We start from the raw sequence: 18617 nt of genomic DNA on the forward strand, positions 1-18617 counted from the left end.
AGTGGACTGTCCTACTGACACTCTCTTCTCTTTTTTGATCTTTGAACACTTCGGCGTTATTTGAAGATCTCCCAAACGAGAGCCCTGATTTACAAAACTGGAAATATGGCCTTGAATATAATCTAAGGTTCACAAATTCATCAATGGTGTCATGTGAACCCGTTTTATTGCCCCTTTAGCATCTGGTTTCGGTGGGGATGGACAACTATAACCAGGTGAACGTGTGGGAGTGGCAGTCCGGGAAGCTGGTGGCCAGCTCCAGGGGACATACACAGAAGGTGAGGCATTTCCTGGAAACTTTCAGAGACAGTGTAATGCGGGAACCCATAATTTTAAAACTCGACAATTCTTAATTTATTAAAACTCGTTAAATTAGTGGTACTGAGGATTCCCTCGACTTTGAAACTCAGCGCTTTTAATAAAACTCGTTAATTTAGTGGATCTAAGCACTTCCTTGGCATTGGGGCTCATCAAAAGTGGAAGCGATGTACACGGCTATGATACAGGGACTTAAAAGTCAATTGTCGTGAATTTGATGACTACCTTGACGCTAATTGTTAGTAACCTTTTCTTACCATTGTTATGAAGAACCCTCGCAGTCATCACCAATTGGTCACTAGTAATGGAATGAGTTTCAATAGCGAGGAAGTCCTCATGTTCATTGTTGATATTTTTGTAGATTTGGTCTATTAGTGTGTCATATAGCCATCGAATATGGTGGATAATACGCGTGTCATAGACACGTGAGAGCTAACACCCCATGCATAACATGAACAGTGTCATTACATGACGGTTTGATCAATCTGTTGTTGTTGTTTTCAGGTGTTTGAGATGAGGTTTAACCACTACAGTGAGGGAAACGTCCAGCTGGTGAGCTGCGGAGTCAAACACATCAAGTTCTGGGAGCTTCAGGACAACTCACTCACCAGCAACAGTGGTTAGGATTTTAGTTTAAAAATCTACCTAGACCAGCTTAAATGCCAAAATAGCAAACAAAGAAAGACAGTACTAAATCCAATTTGTGTTCGTTTGATATTGTTAGTCTTAAGATACCAATGCCAATTTGTAAGTCCTTTTTTCAATTTTTTTATCTCTTTCGATCACCGTTTTGATACACGAAAGAAAACTTAGTGTATTAATGTGCTTTTTTCTATATTCGTCCTTGAATATTTGCTTTTTATGTTTATTTTCTCCTAACCGGACTATGACGATTTGTCCGTCGTGGACACCGTCGCATGTCATTTCAACTGAGAGCAGTTTATTCAATGTATATGTCGTTAGTTACAGCATATGTGTACATGGCTCGATAGCGTTCCCACGGAACACATTGCCCAATGGAGCTTTACCATAGTGTGCACAGTAGTCAATGACACGCCAATTGTTCCGTGACGTCTCCACAGGTGTGTTTGGACAAGATCAGGAAGTGACCACCATCTTGACTGTGGCGCCCTTCAAGGACGGGCTGACCTTCAGCGGAACGGTCAGCGGTCACATCATGATTTGGCGCGGGAGCAACCTGGAGAGGACTGTGGAGGGACATGGCGTGAGTTCACCTCATACATGCAACAACCATTTCATAATTCTGAGTGGACATGTGTAGCTGTGGTGCGTTGTGGACTAGTTTAATAGAAACACACTGGTCTCACAGGGCCTGGAATAAAGGACTAAAAGCACTGAAAAAACATTTATTCCTCACCGGGGTAATCCGGAAGAATGGAAAAAAATGAGAATTGGTCTAATTATATAAGTAAAGTTTTAGGTATTATTTTTCTGCAGTCAGTAGTAGCTGTTAGACTAAGCTGTATTACGTTATATGCATCACGACTGAACATGCCGACTTGGAATTGTGAATTCGATATTTTTGGCTGGAAGTCAGATCTTCCTGAACCAGACTATCGACTGACCTCAAACGTAGGGTTCCTGCGTGAGAGTGACAACCCCTGCAATGAATGAGTAAGTGACATTTACTGTAGACACATATTCACAACATTGAAAAACGTACCTTGCAGGCCGCCATCATCTCCATGTACCTGGGTGCGGACGGGCTGGCCACGGCGTCACGTGACGGGACCATCAAGCTTTGGGACACCGACTTAAACGTCATCAGCGACATCCGGGAACTTCGGGAGGGCAAGGAGTTCGGCAGAGAAGGTATTTTGAAGTTCTTTATCGAATCCTATCATGAAAAACAGTGACATTGTGGTTAGGGTTGCTGACTCAAAATCTACAGATGATCCTCCTTACCTCGGTTTGTATCTCCGTTAGGCCCCGATCTTACTGCTTTGGGAAAAGCATTTGACACAAATATGATCAACTCACTTCACTAAACCATAGCAATTCTGCTGGAGTATCAAAGAAAGGCTATAAGAACCAAGAACCTACAAATGTCTTCTATAAGTCAAGTCCCAACTACATAAAGATCACTATCTTGAAAATCCATGCATCGAGTTAGCTTCTTCAGTAATCATAATGATTCAACGGCCTTTGACCACAGAACTAAAAGGTAATTAGGTAGTTAGAAAAGGAAAAAAAAAATTAAAATCATGAATGACATTTTTATTCCTGTTTTCCCGCCCCAGACACAGCGTTGCGAAGCGTGTGTTGGCAGGGTAAGGACGTTCTGGCGGGAACCCAGGATAACCAGATCTTCGAGTTCCGCGTAGACGGTCAGACGGTGACCAGCACGGAGGCGCTGATGAGAGGGCACGCAGAGGGCGAGATGTGGGGGCTGGCTACGCACCCAAAACGGTCCCTCTTCGCCACGGCAAGCGACGACAAGACGATCAGGTCAGTGGAGTAGCACTAGCAGCAGAAATAGTAGCCATGTACTAGTACTCGGAGGCGATGTAATACTTAAAGTAATGACGGCCCGACTGTGAGAAGCAAGCTGATGAGCACAAGCGACGACAACACGGTCAGGTGAGTGTCCAGAAGCAAGCAATAATAGAACTAGTAACCTTAGCCATAGATTTAGTTTAGTAGTACGGAGGCGCTGATGACAGGGCACGCAGAGGGCGAGATGTGGGGCCTGGCCACACACCAAAGACGGTCCCTGTTCCACGGCAAGCGACGACAAGACGGTCAGGTCAGTGTCCAGAAGCCATCAGTAATAGTGCTAGTTAGGGCTGGGTATCGGTACGGTGTACCGGTACAAAACCGGTTTTTCTTATTGGACCGGTCCGGAAAAACCGGACCTGAAAAAATTAGGTGGACCGGATGTTGGACCTATTGGACAATGAACAGATTATATGATAAGGTATTCATACGTTTTGGGGCTTACCGGTCGAAGAAAATAACAAGGGCGAAGCAGAGTAGGGTCTATAGTAATTTCTACCAAGTTTTACAGTAAATCGCACAGAGGCAGTTAGCCTTGAAGGACTTTAAAATGCCAGTGGGAGTCGAATACTCCACGAAACAGATTTCTTTGTAGCAAAATGGACTATTGTTTTGAGTATCGTCCATTCATAAGTTTTCACATACTGAATCAGGTCCAGGTTCAGGTCCGGACCTGGACCTAATCCTCTGGACCTGAACCGGACCTGGACCTGAATTTTCTGTACCGGTACCCAGCCCTAGTGCTAGTAATATAAGCCATAGATTTCGTTTAGTAGTACCGACTCGCTGATGAGAGGGCACGCTGAAGCGGAGATGTGGGGCCTCGCCACACACCCAAGACGGTCCCTGTTTGCCACGGCAAGCGACGATAAGACGGTCAAGTGAGTTTCCAGAAGCCAGCAGTAATAGAACTAGTAACATTAGCCATAGATTTAGCTGGAGAAGTAGTATCAATAGCCTTCACCACAGCAAGGAGGAGAGGGACAAGTGGGGCCTGGACACGCACCCAAGACGGTCCCTGTTCGCAACAGCAAGCGACGACAAGACGGTCAGGTCAGTGGAGTAGCAGAAGCAACAGCGACTGCATCTACTGCATCAGTAGTAGCTATAGATTTAGTTGCAGTAGTAGTAAACTTCCGGTATGGTGGCTCTGAAAAGGTGTCCTTTGACACCTGTTCCGCCATACCCTCCATTGTCATTGTATGTGGGGAATCCAAATAGATAAATAAATAAAAACACTGTCAGACTCTACAGCAAGCGACCATAGGATAGTCAGGTTTTTATGGATAGAATGTTTAACAAAGCAAACCCTTCACACTGATGTGTTTATATTTGCATTTAATAGGGTTTGGGACACGAAAGACCGCAAGCTAAAGCTAACGAAGGAGCTGGATCAGCCGATGCGTTCCGTTGCTTTCAACAAGGATGGAAGCCATGTTGCGGTCGGGTTCGAGGACGGAAGCGTCATGATTCTAGACGGAACGTAAGTGTAATTCCTGAATTCTTAAGTGTAAATTCCTTAAATATTTCTTCACTTTTTTACTTACATACAAGGCCAAATTTCGAATATTGACTGAATTCTGATCAAATAATGCGCAAAAACCGTCATGTTTGTCTCTAAATATTACCCCGTCAGAAAATCAGCGTCTGATGGCGGGAAAAGAGACCACCAATGTAGACGACAATTTATTAAAAAAAAAAAGTCGAGTTTTTTTTATTGTAACCTGTCACACAAACGCATCTGGGGGCGGGAAAAGAGCCCATTCGTGCAGTTTTAGACCAAAGGCTGACATTTTTGTTGCCATAGATTTATCTATCGCGAAATATCGTCTAAAGACGGGAAAAGAAACCATGTACTATAAACACAGCCCTACTTGGCCCTATGGTAAGCTGTCAGAGAGGCACGCGTCTGCAGGCGCGGAAAAGAGTTCATCTTATAATAGTACATGTATGTACTTCCAGACGATAATGCACTAAAATCTCCATGTCTGTTTCCATAGAAACCTGTCAGAGAAACAACGTCTACAGGCGGGAAAAGAGGTCATCCACGACCTGAAGTACTCCCCGAACGGCGAGCGGCTGGCGGTGGGGTCAAACGACAACCGGGTGGACATCTATGACGTCGAGGACGGGTACAAAAAGGTTGGGCAGAATTATGCCATTTTCTGTTGTAATTGTCCCTCGGGTTATTTTTGTCCTTGACCGAAGAACTACGACTCCAGTCTACAGTGCCCACCTTGTTTACTGTACATGATGCCGATCTCTAAAAGTCGCAGTCTATTTCTTGTTCTTGTAAGAAAAGTGATAGAAGTAAATCTCCTGTTGTAGAGATTGAATTGTATTTGAATAGTACTGTGTGTTTTCACACCGTATGCTGTCCCAAATTAAGATCAAATACATAAGCATATGATGAAAATAATAAAGATAACTCTTATAGATCGGAGAGTGCAAGAAGTCGTCCAGCTACATCACGCACCTGGACTGGTCCACTGACAGCCAGTATATCGTGACCAACGACGGGTCCGGGGAGAGGCTGTACTACAGGGGCGCCGGCATCAACGGTGAGTCGGAAATAAAATGTGTGTACACATCTGGACATCTAAAAAGATATCATTGTTTCCAAAAGTGATTATTCACGACCAACAAATCCTGTTGTATGGCAGTTTGATAAGATAAAGAGTTGACTTACCACATCTTCGGCCAGTTTTCAGGTCACCTTCTGTTTAACATTAGGCACCTCGTACAATGTATTACTCGTGAGGACAAACTGACTGAACTGAACTGATTGCTCAGAATACATGACCTTTGGGAAGTATGACGTAAGCAACGGGTCAAAAGTTTGACCGTAAAATGGAAGTCTCTTATTGTACTGGACTAAATGTTTGACATCTTCGACGTGACATTCTTTCCATGAGGTTAAAAAAACAACATTTTCTCCTGCAGCCGGAGATCACGTGACCAAGTCAGACGAGATCAAGTCCATCTCACTAGACACGTGGACGGGCGTGCTCGGGTCAGAGGTCAACGGCATCTGGCCGAAGTACGCCGACAAGACTGACGTGAATGCTGCTGACGTCAGCTTCCAGGACAAGCTCATCGCGACTGGTGACGACTCCGGGCTGGTCAAACTCATGAGGTTCCCGTGTACCAAGAAAGGTAACTACAGGTCACTGATTCGTCGAGCATTTTCACGTGACTTCCAAGAAGTAACCATCACCATATTGGTGTCTATATTTGCATTACATTGAATCGTACACTTATTGGTTATGGCATCGTATTTTTTAAACCTTAAGCTCTTCAAACCCATGAGGTTCCCCTGCACAAAGAAAGTTAACTACAGGCGAATAATTCTTGAATAATTTTTTTCACGTAATGATAGATCACCTTAATTCGCGGTTAACCTATATCCGTTATGTTTTAAAGCATTGAAGAAAAGAATTGAAAGGACATCAAGTCAGCAGACGGTTGTTTCAATTTGCAATATTTTCAATGTATCTGTAAATTATGTAGAATATCAAATTATTGCAGGTTGTAACCGCGGTCCGTCGACTTCTTATCCTGTTTCTTTAACACCAGATATACGGCATACCAGATTCACCGGCAAATGAGCTAACTGTGTAAAGTTACTCGCAACTGCTTATTATAAGTTTATAAGCTCAACATGACATTGGCGTTTTTTTTCAAATTCTAGGGGCAAAGTTCAAGAAGTACGGAGGTCACTCTGCCCACGTGACCAACGTGAGGTTCACGGGAGACCACAAGCGGCTGATCTCCATCGGGGGCGGAGACCACGCCATTTTCCAGTGGGCCGTGGTCGGAGGGGATGCCGGGAAGGATGATGATGATGATGACATACAAGGTTGTGAAACTGGAGATGGTGTGTTGTGCAGTGCTGTTGTCTATCGTCTTCTACATTCATCCATTTCAATTCATTGTTTGTGCATTCATGCGTCTGTGTGACGCAACGGCTAGAGCGTTGAAATCAGAATCAGTAGGTCCTGAGTTCAATACTCGCCATGCCCCTGCCCCGACTTGCCACTAAGATCCGTGAATTTATTTTTGTGCATTCATCAATTTCACTTCGTTGTTTGTGCAATCGTTCATTTCCCGTTCGTTGTTTTTGCATTCATCAGTTTTACTTCGTTGTTTGTGCAATCGTTCATTTCCCGTTCGTTGTTTTTGCATTCATCAGTTTTACTTCGTTGTTTGTGCAATCGTTCATTTCCCGTTCGTTGTTTTTGCATTCATCAGTTTTACTTCGTTGTTTGTACAATCGTTTATTTCACTTTCGTTGTTTTTGTATTCATCAGTTTTACTTCGTTGTTTGTGCATTCATCATTTTCACTACGTCAATTGTGCAATCGTCCGTTTCACTCCGTTTTTTTTGTTTGTTTGTTGTGACATTGAAGTGTAGCGTTTCACTGGCGTGTTTTGTGTTTGAGTTTTAATTCTAATAGCATCCGATAAGAATTTGTTTTGCGTTATTTACTTGATATTAGCATATAAGCTTGTTATAAAAAACGAATTAGTATACAAAGACATCATGGTCTTTGTGGCCCATCGCTTCTTTTGGTCCCATGATTTTATATTTTTCCTTATCACCAAAGCGTTTATGGGTACACTATATCATATATTTGCCAGAATTGTATCTGTACATAAAAGTTGTTATCAATTGATTAATAAATCGATTGGTTGATTGAATAACTGATTAAATGATTGATTCAATAGCCTTTGAAAGTGAGGACGAGGACGCGAGCGACTCGGAAGCCTCCGACGAGGAGGACTGCGATTCCGACATCGAACGCGAGGGGGAGATGCTGTACACGCGGCCGATGTACCGGGATGACGTCACCGAGATGAAGCGCACCAAGAAGAGGAAAACCAAAACTGTGGACAGAAAAGCGCCCCCTGCCGACAGCCTGGAGCTAGTCTTCGTGCATGGGTATGTTTATTTCATCAGATCAATATATAGAAGTTGATGATAGACAACATATTAATGGATTAAACAACTACAAATGTATATCCATGTCAAGTGTCACTAAAAGCAAGAATAGATATCAATGTTTCCGTCATAACCACGTTATTGTATATTGTATATTGTACAGTTACCAGGGCTAGCCCTTGATGATAGCATCCGGCTAGTTGGGAAGCCCTGGCGGTATTTCTCATGATTTATCAGCCGAATAAATCAAATCAAAAATCAAATAACCTTACGAAGTATATGTCTTGAGTTCGAGCTGTTACTCTCCTCCAATACGGGACCTTCATTTAGCGTCTTATCCGAGGGACGGCCCCAACCGAATCTGAGTACTCATTTTCACCTGAATGAATGGAGGAAATTGGAATATTGTGCCTTTTCTTCGGAAACGTTGGAGCATATCAGGGAACTTGAATCCAGAACCTCTAGGCTTTGAGCCAAACACCCTACCATTACGCTTCGCCACAATGTTATGATAATCTTAACAACAATCATCTGACCATTTCCGTAGGTACCGATCACACGACTGTCGTAACAACCTGTTCCTGACGAGTCGCGGAGAGATCGTGTACCACGTGGCCGCCGTCGCGATCCTGTACGACAAGACCAACCACGAGCAGCGCTTCTACCTCAAACACACTGACGACATAATCTCCATGGTCAAACACCCGCAGAACGACATCTTCGCCACGGGACAGGTAAAACGGATAATCTGTTTCAATCATAGAATGAAGATTAGAATGGGTGATAAATAACATTATTGAATATTATCAAATCCCATTCATTCATTCACTCATTCATTCATCATGAATTAAAAGAAATAGAATCAGTGTAATTGTTGACCGAATCACTTAATTAGTCATCTTCTTCTATCCCAATGCATTTCTCTGGACACTTGACATGTGGCCTCGTCAACGTGTAAAACGCTGTTAGAAGTCCTAGTCTAGAAAAGTAATACCAACTTCCAACAACGTTTCGTTTCTGTCCTTTTCCCATCTCCGTGCCCTTTTTCTGTTCTGTTCTCAGGTGGATAGCCGTTATGCTCTCAGGTTCTTAAACCTATTTTTGTCCTGTTCTCTAGGTTGGCAAAGACCCTTCCATCCACGTGTGGGACGGGCGCGACCTGAGCACGCTCATCAGCCTGCAGGGTCAGCATCAGCGCGGGGTCACTGCCCTCGACTTCTCAGGTCAGCTGACCACATTCAAACCGTCACGTGATATTAAATCATCAGCCGCCATATTGGTGGTTTAAAATTCAATGTCGTTTTTTTTCGTTTGTGCTACAAATGAACAAATGTAGAAATCTTAGATAGCTTGAATGCGTCTTAATGGTTATAAATTGTAAATTCTACATGTTACAGTAGACATTTACGTATTTGACAGGCACAATAAGATTTTGGTGTGAAATCCGTTAAAGTCCAATTGTTATGATTGTTTAGGAGACGGAGAGCTCCTGGCGAGTGTAGGACTCGATAACGACCACACCATCGTGCTGTGGGACTGGAAGAACGGCGCTCCTCTCGCCTCAACAAGGTAAGAAATCTCCAAATGTACATCTTAAAATTGTAGATCACGTATTGTTTAGCGTGCTGCAGTGCTTTGCGCCACCACAAGGTAAGAAAAGCTAGCTATACATAGCTTCAAAAATTCATCGTGCGTTTGATATTATCTAGTTCATGGTCTACCTAGCCTGTGTTTACACAATCTCTCGCTGGCTGGGGTCAATGACCCCCTCCCCGACTGTAGGGCCGGTCATTAGGTGCGCGATTTTAGTCAGACCAATAGCGACGCCTACCTCCATCAAAATCAAGAAATGCAAATCTTAAGATTTTGTCTGTACGTACAACCACTCTCCCATCGGCTGAGCTGTGTATGTATAGAGCTTGATCCACCCAGATATCGATGAGGGCGTTCAGAATCCTTCATTAATCATCAAGCGTCCTGAAAGTGCGTAAGCATGAAGCTTCCATCAGAGGCGGTTCATAAGCGCCCTCTGGAGAAACATGGAGGAACTGCGTCTTTCACTAACAAAGGCGTAAGCAGTATGATCCTTATGAATGACTGCATCTCCTACTTATTGCTTGTAAATCTATGATCTGCAATAAGCCAGTAAAGATTACATCAAAACGGGACGCTCCGCTGCAGTGCTATAGAAAGCCGCTAGGAGGCCAATTGTCAAAATTGACCTGTTAATCCCGAGAACTTACCAACAGAAATAACATCATGAAGATCCGTTCACAGTTTCTCGAGTTATGCCTTCAACAAATAAATGTAATAACAAACAAACCTTGCCACAAACGACAACGATAACATACCTTAATTGGCGAATGCCAAAAGTAATAAGGTATATTTTGATTTATTATGATTTTGATTTATCTGTCTTTCATGTTTCAGTTGTACTTATATGTTCCGACGTGTATGTCTACTTTTCTCTCTGTAAGTTGTTTTTATTTCCATGTATGTATATGTGAAACTGGGCCCTATCGAAAACCAGTGTATTGGCACTGAATAGGCTACCCAGGTGTTTCAAAATAAACAAACAAACAAACAAACAAACAAACAAATATAAATGAAATCACATGTGTTTTATGTACCTCCAGGGGCAGTAAGGATCTGTTGTTTGAGATCAGGTTCAACCCGCACAACCCCGACAGACTCGTGACGGTGGGCAAGAAACACATCAACTTCTGGACAAGATCAGGTAAGAGAAGGAAGTTTAGTCTTTAGGCAATTCTACTCAAAATATCATCGCAACTTTGTATCGGGTTGGTGTCAATTCCTTTAATGCTGGAATAATTTGATAAGTGTGTATCCAAATTCGATTCCGTCCGGTTCTCATCAGTAAGAGAGCATAGAGAAATGAATAAATATATCTGATGATAAGGAAATAAAATACATCCTATTCTACAGCATCACAAATGGGTTGTAACTTTCGAAATTAAATTCCAACATGAAAATCGTCAAGCTTTACAAGCTAGTAGACATCAAAAGACAGCGAGTAGCTTCACTACCTTGATCTACAGAAGTCCCCAGAACCCCGTGTCTGAGCCCTCAACTAAAGTAGGCCAGCATTCATTAAAATTAGGGCACACACACACGAAGAAGTGTTTCTGTCATTATCTGCGGATGAGATGATAAGATAAATGTGATCTTGTTCAGTGATCATTCTTCATGTTTGTTCTCAGGAAATACCTTCAAGTCCAAGCGCGGAATCTTCGGTAAGGTGGGTAAGATGACCACCATGCTTTGCGCGGAGTTCGGACGGACGGAGGATGACGTGTTCAGCGGGGGAGCCAATGGCGACATCTACGTCTGGAGCGGGAACAAGCTGCTGAAGGAAGTAGAGGCGCACAACGGACCTCTCAACACCATCAAGTTTATCCCTCAGAAGGTTAGTAATGTATACATTTATGATACCTTATGCAAAACAGTAGAAGCCGCTTAATTGCACGGCTATTTGCCAGTAAATATCGTGCAATTATCCGACTCGTGCAATAACGTTATTAAGTTATCTAGCTCGACCGCACCGGTTTGGAATTTGGGGATTCCGTGCAGTTAACAGGAGTGTGCGTTTATCCGTTGTGCAATTAACTGGCTTCTACTGTACAATCTATCTTAATACGTTCCATCTGTTCTTACATCTACAACTGTTTTAAGAAGTGAGAAGAAGTCGAACCTGTACATGCTAGCATACATTAGACTTTGTAGTTGACAAATTATGCATATAATGGCGACATCTACGTCTGGAGCGGGAACAAGCTTCTTAAGGAAGTAGAGGCGCACAACGGACCTCTCAATACCATCAAGTTTATACCTCAGAAGGTTCGTAATGTTTCCATTGGAATTAAGATTTTATGGACAAAACATTTTGGGGTCCAAACGGACCCCACTCGGTCATTTAAGTCGCAAAAAAAAGGTCGGGTGCTTGAGGGTTAATTCCATTGATTTATTAGCAAATGTGACAAAATATATTATACAGACTCTCAGGCAGGATGGGACTAGGTAAGGTAGGCAGGCAGCTTTGCTAATATTGGAGAGCTTACAAATACACAGGAATGGAAGTATAACGTTTCACATCACTAGCAATATCAATAACTCCAAAAACACAACACATCACTACACCCACCTGTCAAATGTTTTGTCGTCCAGTCCGTTTCAGTTTCTTTGTGAAAGGGAGTATCATTTGGAATAAGCAATAGATTAGGATAATATCTTCTTTGTGCTGGTGAAATATACACATGTATATGTGTTAACCTATCGAATCAAGATTTGGTTGGGGTAGTAGGCCTTTCTGCTTAAAAAAGTAGACCACTTTCATCAGTACACCATAGCCGATGAAATAAACACTGTACAACATTGTCAAAGATAATAACGCAAGATCTTTTCGGCAGGGCGTTGTGGTGACCGGTGGAAAGGACGGGTCCATCCTGCAGTGGAACGACAACTTCGAGCGCTTCCTGAAGAAGTACAACATCGACCGGTTCTCGGAGACGCGCGACTCCCGCGGGGTGCTGTTGGACGATCGCCCGGCGGTGCGAGCGGTTCTCCCCGCCGAGGGACGCATCCTGGCCGGTACCCGCAACGGAGAAGTGCTGGAGATAGACCTTAGTAATGGGCTCTTCTCCATTCTGGTGCAGGTAAGGGGTCATCATCATTATTATCAGCATTACGCTGGTCGAAGTACATTCTGTAGAAGTGGGTCTTGTTTTTAATGACGTTCTTTAAGCACCTTGACTTGAAGTTGAAGGCGTTCCTGAAGGGAGGCCAGGAGTCTTGAACCTGAAGAAAGGCGTAATTTTGTCAATCCTTCCTTTTCCTTATCCGATGTTTTTATCTGTTCCCTTTCTCTTTTTTATCTTCCTTCCTTCCTTCCTTCCTTCCTTCCTTCCTTTTCCTTCCTTCCTTCCTTCCTTCCTTCCTTCCCTCATACAATCTCTCCGTTCTTTCCCAGGGTCACATAGGCACACATATTGAAAACTAAGTCTTGGATATGACGGCACACCTGAACATAATCGGATATTTCCTTATCTATTTACCATTTCATTCCTTCTCTTCATCCCATACAGGGCCACACAGGCACGCACCTTGAGAACGAGGTCTGGGGTCTCGACACGCACCCTAAAAAGCACCTGTGCGTCACGGTGAGTGACGACAAGACGCTGCGTGTTTGGGACCTGGCGGCGGATCAAAGCCAGCTGACGCGCGCCCGGAAGCTGCGCACAGGTGCGCGTACCTGCGCCTTCTCACCTGACGGCGACCTGATCGCCGTGGGCATGAACGATGGTAAGGGCTTTAGGGATCGTTTTAATTGAATGAATGAATGAATGAAAGGCTTCAGGGATCGTTTTAATTGAATGAATGAATGGATGGATGATGGTAAGACCTTCAAGGATCGTTTCGATTGAATGAATGAATGGATGAATGAATGGATGAGTGAGAGTGAGTGAGTGAATGAGTGAGTGTGGGTGAGTGAGTGAGTGAGTGAGTGAGTGAGTGGGTGAGTGAGTGAGTGAGTGAGTGAGCGAGCGAGCGAGCGAGCGAGTGAATAATTGAGGGAATAGATTAAACATAGTGGGCATAGACGATGGTAAGGGCTTCAAGGATTAGAAATGCGAGCTACTTACACTTTTACCCAATGAGAGTTTTAAAAGATGGTTGAAATAACTTTCCTGGCCGCTTCTTTACTCAGAAATTTTGATCAACGCCATTGCACTTTACATATTTGGGAAGTGAAAACACGGAAGCTCAAAATAGCTATTTGTTATTTTCATCCAATCCCAGGAAAATTAGCCCATTTAGTTCGTGAGGAAGGTAACTAAGTGAAAAAAATCACAGAAACGTCAACGTCGTAGGGATAAACATATTTTATTATAGTTTGTGTTGCTAGGATGTTATGTCCCTAAAGCTGCAATGTATTCATGCCTCATTTTCTTACATTTTCAGGCGGGTTTGTGATGTTCCATTGCGGGAACCTGGAAGCGGCTTCTCCCCAGTTCCGCCACCGCAAGGAGAAAATATCCGACCTCAAGTTTTCTCCAGGTACGTTTCTGTACAGACGTGACTCTGTGTGTTAAGACAATACATCAATGATCTACATTGTACAAAGCATCGTATTTGTCACGTCTCAAAGTGTTTACATATTTTGCAGTCTGTCATTTTATAGAAATCCATATTTCTTGCATTCAATAACTAACAAACACAAAGGTTTATCAGAGAACTAGATAGGAATTACAAAGGTTATAATTATGAAGTGGCTAGGGTAAATTTTGTATACTAAAACTGTATATCTAACCATCAAAGACGTTTTATGTGATTTCTGTATTTTGAAGTGTTTTACTTTATTCCCTTTTCATGGCTGTATTTTTAAGAGTCAGATGAAAAATTTTATGAATGTCGATCGCGAATTTTCTTTCTGTTTGATCAAATGTAAACAAGATGAACATAGCACCTGATCTGTCTTGTTTTGCCGTACAGACGGGAAGTACATCGCTGTGGGTTCCCATGACAACTTTGTTGACGTGTACAACGTGTACAAGATGAAACGGACCGGCACGTGCAGGGGGTCATCAAGTTACATCACGCATCTGGACTGGGACGTCAGCGGTACGTAAACTAACAAACAAACAAACAAACAAACAAACAAACAAAACCTTACAGGGGTCATCAAGTTACATCACGCACCTCGACTGGGACGTGAGCGGTACGTAAACAAATAAACAAACAAGAAAATAAAAAAAATTGCAGGGGGTCATCAAGTTACATCACGCATCTGGATTGGGATGTCAGTGGTACGTAAACAAACAAACAAAGTAATTAAAAAACACTTGCGATTTGTTCCCAGCTACATTACGCACCTGGACTAGGACATCAGTAGTACGTTAACAAACAATACAAACACTTGCAGCAACATCACGCACTTGGTACTTGGGCTTCCAAGACAGGGACAAATTTACACCCCAAAAGCAAGAGATTACAGGTCATATAACGATGATATGCGATGATATATTGGACACACTATCTACATGTATCTTTCTTTTTGTCACCATAACTTTTTTGCTAACTATAACAAAATACCTTCTCTCTGTCTCTCTCCATGAAGAGAATAAAAATAGAAATAAGCAATACTTGATCCAAATCATACATTTCAAATTTTTAGGACATTTTGTTTTCATGTTTTCTCTCAGGCCGTCTGCTGCAGACGAACTCCGGCGCGAAGGAGCGTCTGTTCTACGAGGTTCCGCGGTGCAAGCGCGTCAACATCCCGAGCTCAGAGCTGGAGCGCATCACGTGGGCCACCTGGACTTCCGTTCTGGGACCGGAAGTGGAGGGGGTGTGGCCGTGGTACAGTGACGTCACGGATGTGAACGCCACGTGCCTGTCCGCGGACAAGTCGCTGCTGGCGACCGGAGATGACAACGGATTCGTCAAGCTCTTCAACTACCCGGCAACGGCACGTTTTTTAACCCTTGTCCTGCTGGCTATTTTGTTTTGCCAATTTAACCTCCCAGATGTAGCTCTTGTGTTACGCCGAGTGGCGGTTATATCGGCTATATAGATATAGATATAGATACAGATATAGATACAGATATAGATACAGAGATGATGGCTTCAACAGAGAAATAAAACTTGACCTGTTCTGTGCTACTGCTGCAGATTTACTCCCCCATTTGATGAGCTTTGCAGTGGTATGTAACTTTTACATAAGAAATACCCCAAACTCATAACAATACAGCTCAGCATGACAAGGGTTAAATATGTCAATCCCCTATATAAACGGGCTCAGCAGGACAAGTTTCGTAAAAAAAAGTTTATATGTGCAAAGGTAGAAACATGATCCTGTTATATGTTCTGCATAATTGTGTACGTCATAGCCGTGCTCGGCACCCTATTCCCCTTGCTAAAGTGAGGACTGAAGGGTGAAACTTGAAGGCTTTCGGAAGTATTTTGTACACAAGAAGAACCACCAAGAAGAAAAGAAAGTTATATGCCAACGTATCCGTTCTTGGGCGTTCCCGTCGCAACACCAATTAGTGGTGAGATGTAGTTACCTCCAGTCAGTACTGCCCTGAGAAAAATTAAAAAATAGCACAAGAACTGCAGAAACGATTGTAACTGTCTTTTGATTTTTCCAAATATATTCTTATAATTGTTGATTTGTTTCAACGCAATTAAGCTAAATACGGAAACGTCGGGGTCTTCTTTCACATTCTTCTTTGATTCACATTTCTTTTTATTTTTTTATTTATTGATCTTTAGGGTAGTCCCTTCAGTTAACGTAGTAACTGATTTCCAAGGGAGCCCTATATACATGTTCGCACTTTCTCATCTTTCTGGTTCTTCCTGTAGGGCAAGCACGCGATCTGCAAGAAGTACGTGGGGCACAGCAGTCACGTGGCGAACGTGCGGTGGACGTACGACGACACATACCTGGTGTCAGCAGGTGGGGTTCAATTTCTTTCATCGGGAATGTTAACATAGAGATGAGCACAACTCAGCAAAACCCATTCATTTGTTTTGGTTTAATCATAGATGCTTTGTTTTTGTTTCTTTGTTTTCTTTTTTAGTTCTCATATACTTTTGCCCATCGGCACAAACGACCAAGCACAAAAAAATTAATGAAAAAACGCCCAGAGAGCCTGCTATTTCAGCTGCCCTGTGATTTTCAACATGATCATGCTGTTGTGTACCCGGTCGAGCCGTTTGATCTTCAGTATGATACGGTAGCATGAAGTAGCGAAAGAGATGATTCGGATTCCCATGCCTTATCATACACATGGTACATTTGCAGGTGGGATGGACACCTCCATCATGGTGTGGCAGAGGAAGTCGTCCCAGCCGCGGGATGACGGACACTACGACAGCGAGGACTCGGACGTGGACACGGACGATGAAGGTAAACATGAATACCTCCGTGAGGTATTATTGTGACCGATGTGTGTTTGCGAATAGATATATATATCTGTCCGCATCTATTCATCTATTCATTCATCCCTTTATTCACAAAAGCCGTACCTGTAAGTAACAATTTCACCAGTGTTGTTTAGATAAAGCTTATTTCCTCTTCAATGCCAATGGCATGTAACAACACAAATAAACTTTTTATGCTAAGATTCAACCTGTACCCCTCTCCCAGACTCAGCTGACGCCCAGGGCGGTGTGGTTGTGGAAGAACGCGTGGCGCATGAGATGGAGGAGAGTTACGACCCGAATACAGGGAAGACCACCTACATCCGCACCTCCACTGTAGAGACCACCATCGGGCAGCAGGACGGGCAGGACAGTCCGCAGGCGAACGGGCACGGCAGGCTTACTGCGGAACAGGTTCAGGGTAGGTCTCTACCAGACTGACTACACTCAGGCTAATAGGGAGAATAATTTGCCTGGGGAGTTCTGCTCCCAAAGGGTTCGAATTGCCGCGCAGCCGGAGGTGGGGGGGTGGGGGGGTGGGGTGTAGCATGGACTGATTCTCTTGCTCAATTATTTGCTGAATTCTACGATCCGTAACCCCATAGAAAAGTCTGGCTACGTTTGAAAAGAACTAGAAGCTTTCTTTGCGCAACAAAAATGACAGCGACTTTTATACGATCAACTACATAGTATTACGAACTGCAAAATTGAATAATCTCTGTGCAGTATTAGCGTAGGTACTTGTGTCTTAGCTTAGACCTAGGGAGCTCCCCAGAACTAACGATGCATCGTTCGTCAAAATTTTTCCACTTGAGTTTTTAGCGACGCCTCAGAGACGGAGCCGTTTGTAGAGTACTGCGATTGAGGTACCAAGCATAAGAAAATTCCACGCTTGCATCCCCTAGGGATTTCGTTTTGGGAACACTATTCGGGACCTGCCGTCACACATAGTAGAGAGGAGCTATAATCCTCTCTACAACGTCATTTAGTGACACATTCTACGTTGTTTTCTTACAGAGTTTAAGGAGCAGTTTGAGATGACTGATGTGGACGGAGACGGGCTGATCAACCTTGCTGACGTCAGGAGGATCCTGGTCAGGGTCGGGTACCGACCTTCACCCGCGGAGGTCAAGGAGATGATGAGGGTCGTGGACACCAACGGTAAGGGTGACCTCTGAACTTTGACATGCACATAGCCTATGCCAAAATGTAGTTACTCAATCAACTGGATATTGGTCAGTGTCACTGACGAAAACGGATGGATTCCATTTGAAACGTCTGACCGTTTCCAAAACCATATCCAGTTGTTTGAGTAAGTAATGTTTGGCGTATCTTACTACCTGGATTTCTAACCTACATCGACACATAGCCTATGGTTCATGCAGTGATCGTTTAACGTTGGCAGCAACTTAGACCGAGGGTACAGGCTGTGTTTTTGACATTGACCCATGTACTGTTACTGATCTTTAAAACTTAACGTTTATTCATATGGCGGATGCAAACAGCTATTGATAACCTTGCCCATTCCTCTCTGAACTTTAACATCTGTGTCCTTCTACTTCAATAACGTCCAGCTAAAATTACTTAGTAGTTATCTATCTCTAATTGCCTACGTCATCTCTACCATGACTAACATATACTAAAAAGATGCTCCCGTCTTTTATATTTCTGTTCCCCACTCGAACAGAAGAACTATTAATAACCTTACTAACCTGGTTGCCTTCTGACTCTGTGCTCCCTCCAGGGCAAAAGACTGTTGATCTTGACACATGTCTGACTATGATATCAAGTCTCCAGGAAGACAAGGCGCTGTAAAAAGGTGATAAATACAGAAAATGTAGGGGAAGACCTACGGGGTAAACTTGTACAGTTTCCTTTTCTCTCTTTTAGCACGTAC

General features: G+C 43.3%; 1 protein-coding gene across 1 annotated transcript in view; it reads left to right on the plus strand.

Moving 5' to 3' along the window:
• Positions 1-18617, plus strand: part of LOC118427982 (echinoderm microtubule-associated protein-like 6) — a 37665-nt gene that overhangs the window by 16585 nt on the left and 2463 nt on the right. Inside the window, exons 10-35 of the mRNA XM_035837948.1 lie at positions 180-278; positions 823-937; positions 1401-1543; positions 2010-2151; positions 2580-2787; positions 3805-3888; positions 4181-4318; positions 4836-4977; positions 5273-5396; positions 5779-5991; positions 6527-6712; positions 7564-7777; positions 8325-8511; positions 8895-9000; positions 9253-9346; positions 10414-10514; positions 10999-11204; positions 12205-12450; positions 12880-13096; positions 13757-13852; positions 14288-14416; positions 14998-15263; positions 16160-16253; positions 16602-16706; positions 16947-17141; positions 17738-17881. Of these exons, the coding sequence (XP_035693841.1) occupies positions 180-278; positions 823-937; positions 1401-1543; positions 2010-2151; positions 2580-2787; positions 3805-3888; positions 4181-4318; positions 4836-4977; positions 5273-5396; positions 5779-5991; positions 6527-6712; positions 7564-7777; positions 8325-8511; positions 8895-9000; positions 9253-9346; positions 10414-10514; positions 10999-11204; positions 12205-12450; positions 12880-13096; positions 13757-13852; positions 14288-14416; positions 14998-15263; positions 16160-16253; positions 16602-16706; positions 16947-17141; positions 17738-17881 (3994 nt within the window). The remainder of the gene's footprint in view (positions 1-179; positions 279-822; positions 938-1400; positions 1544-2009; positions 2152-2579; positions 2788-3804; positions 3889-4180; positions 4319-4835; positions 4978-5272; positions 5397-5778; positions 5992-6526; positions 6713-7563; positions 7778-8324; positions 8512-8894; positions 9001-9252; positions 9347-10413; positions 10515-10998; positions 11205-12204; positions 12451-12879; positions 13097-13756; positions 13853-14287; positions 14417-14997; positions 15264-16159; positions 16254-16601; positions 16707-16946; positions 17142-17737; positions 17882-18617) is intronic.

Source organism: Branchiostoma floridae, chromosome 12 (assembly GCF_000003815.2).
Source record: "Branchiostoma floridae strain S238N-H82 chromosome 12, Bfl_VNyyK, whole genome shotgun sequence".
Classification (NCBI taxonomy): Eukaryota; Metazoa; Chordata; class Leptocardii; order Amphioxiformes; family Branchiostomatidae; genus Branchiostoma; species Branchiostoma floridae.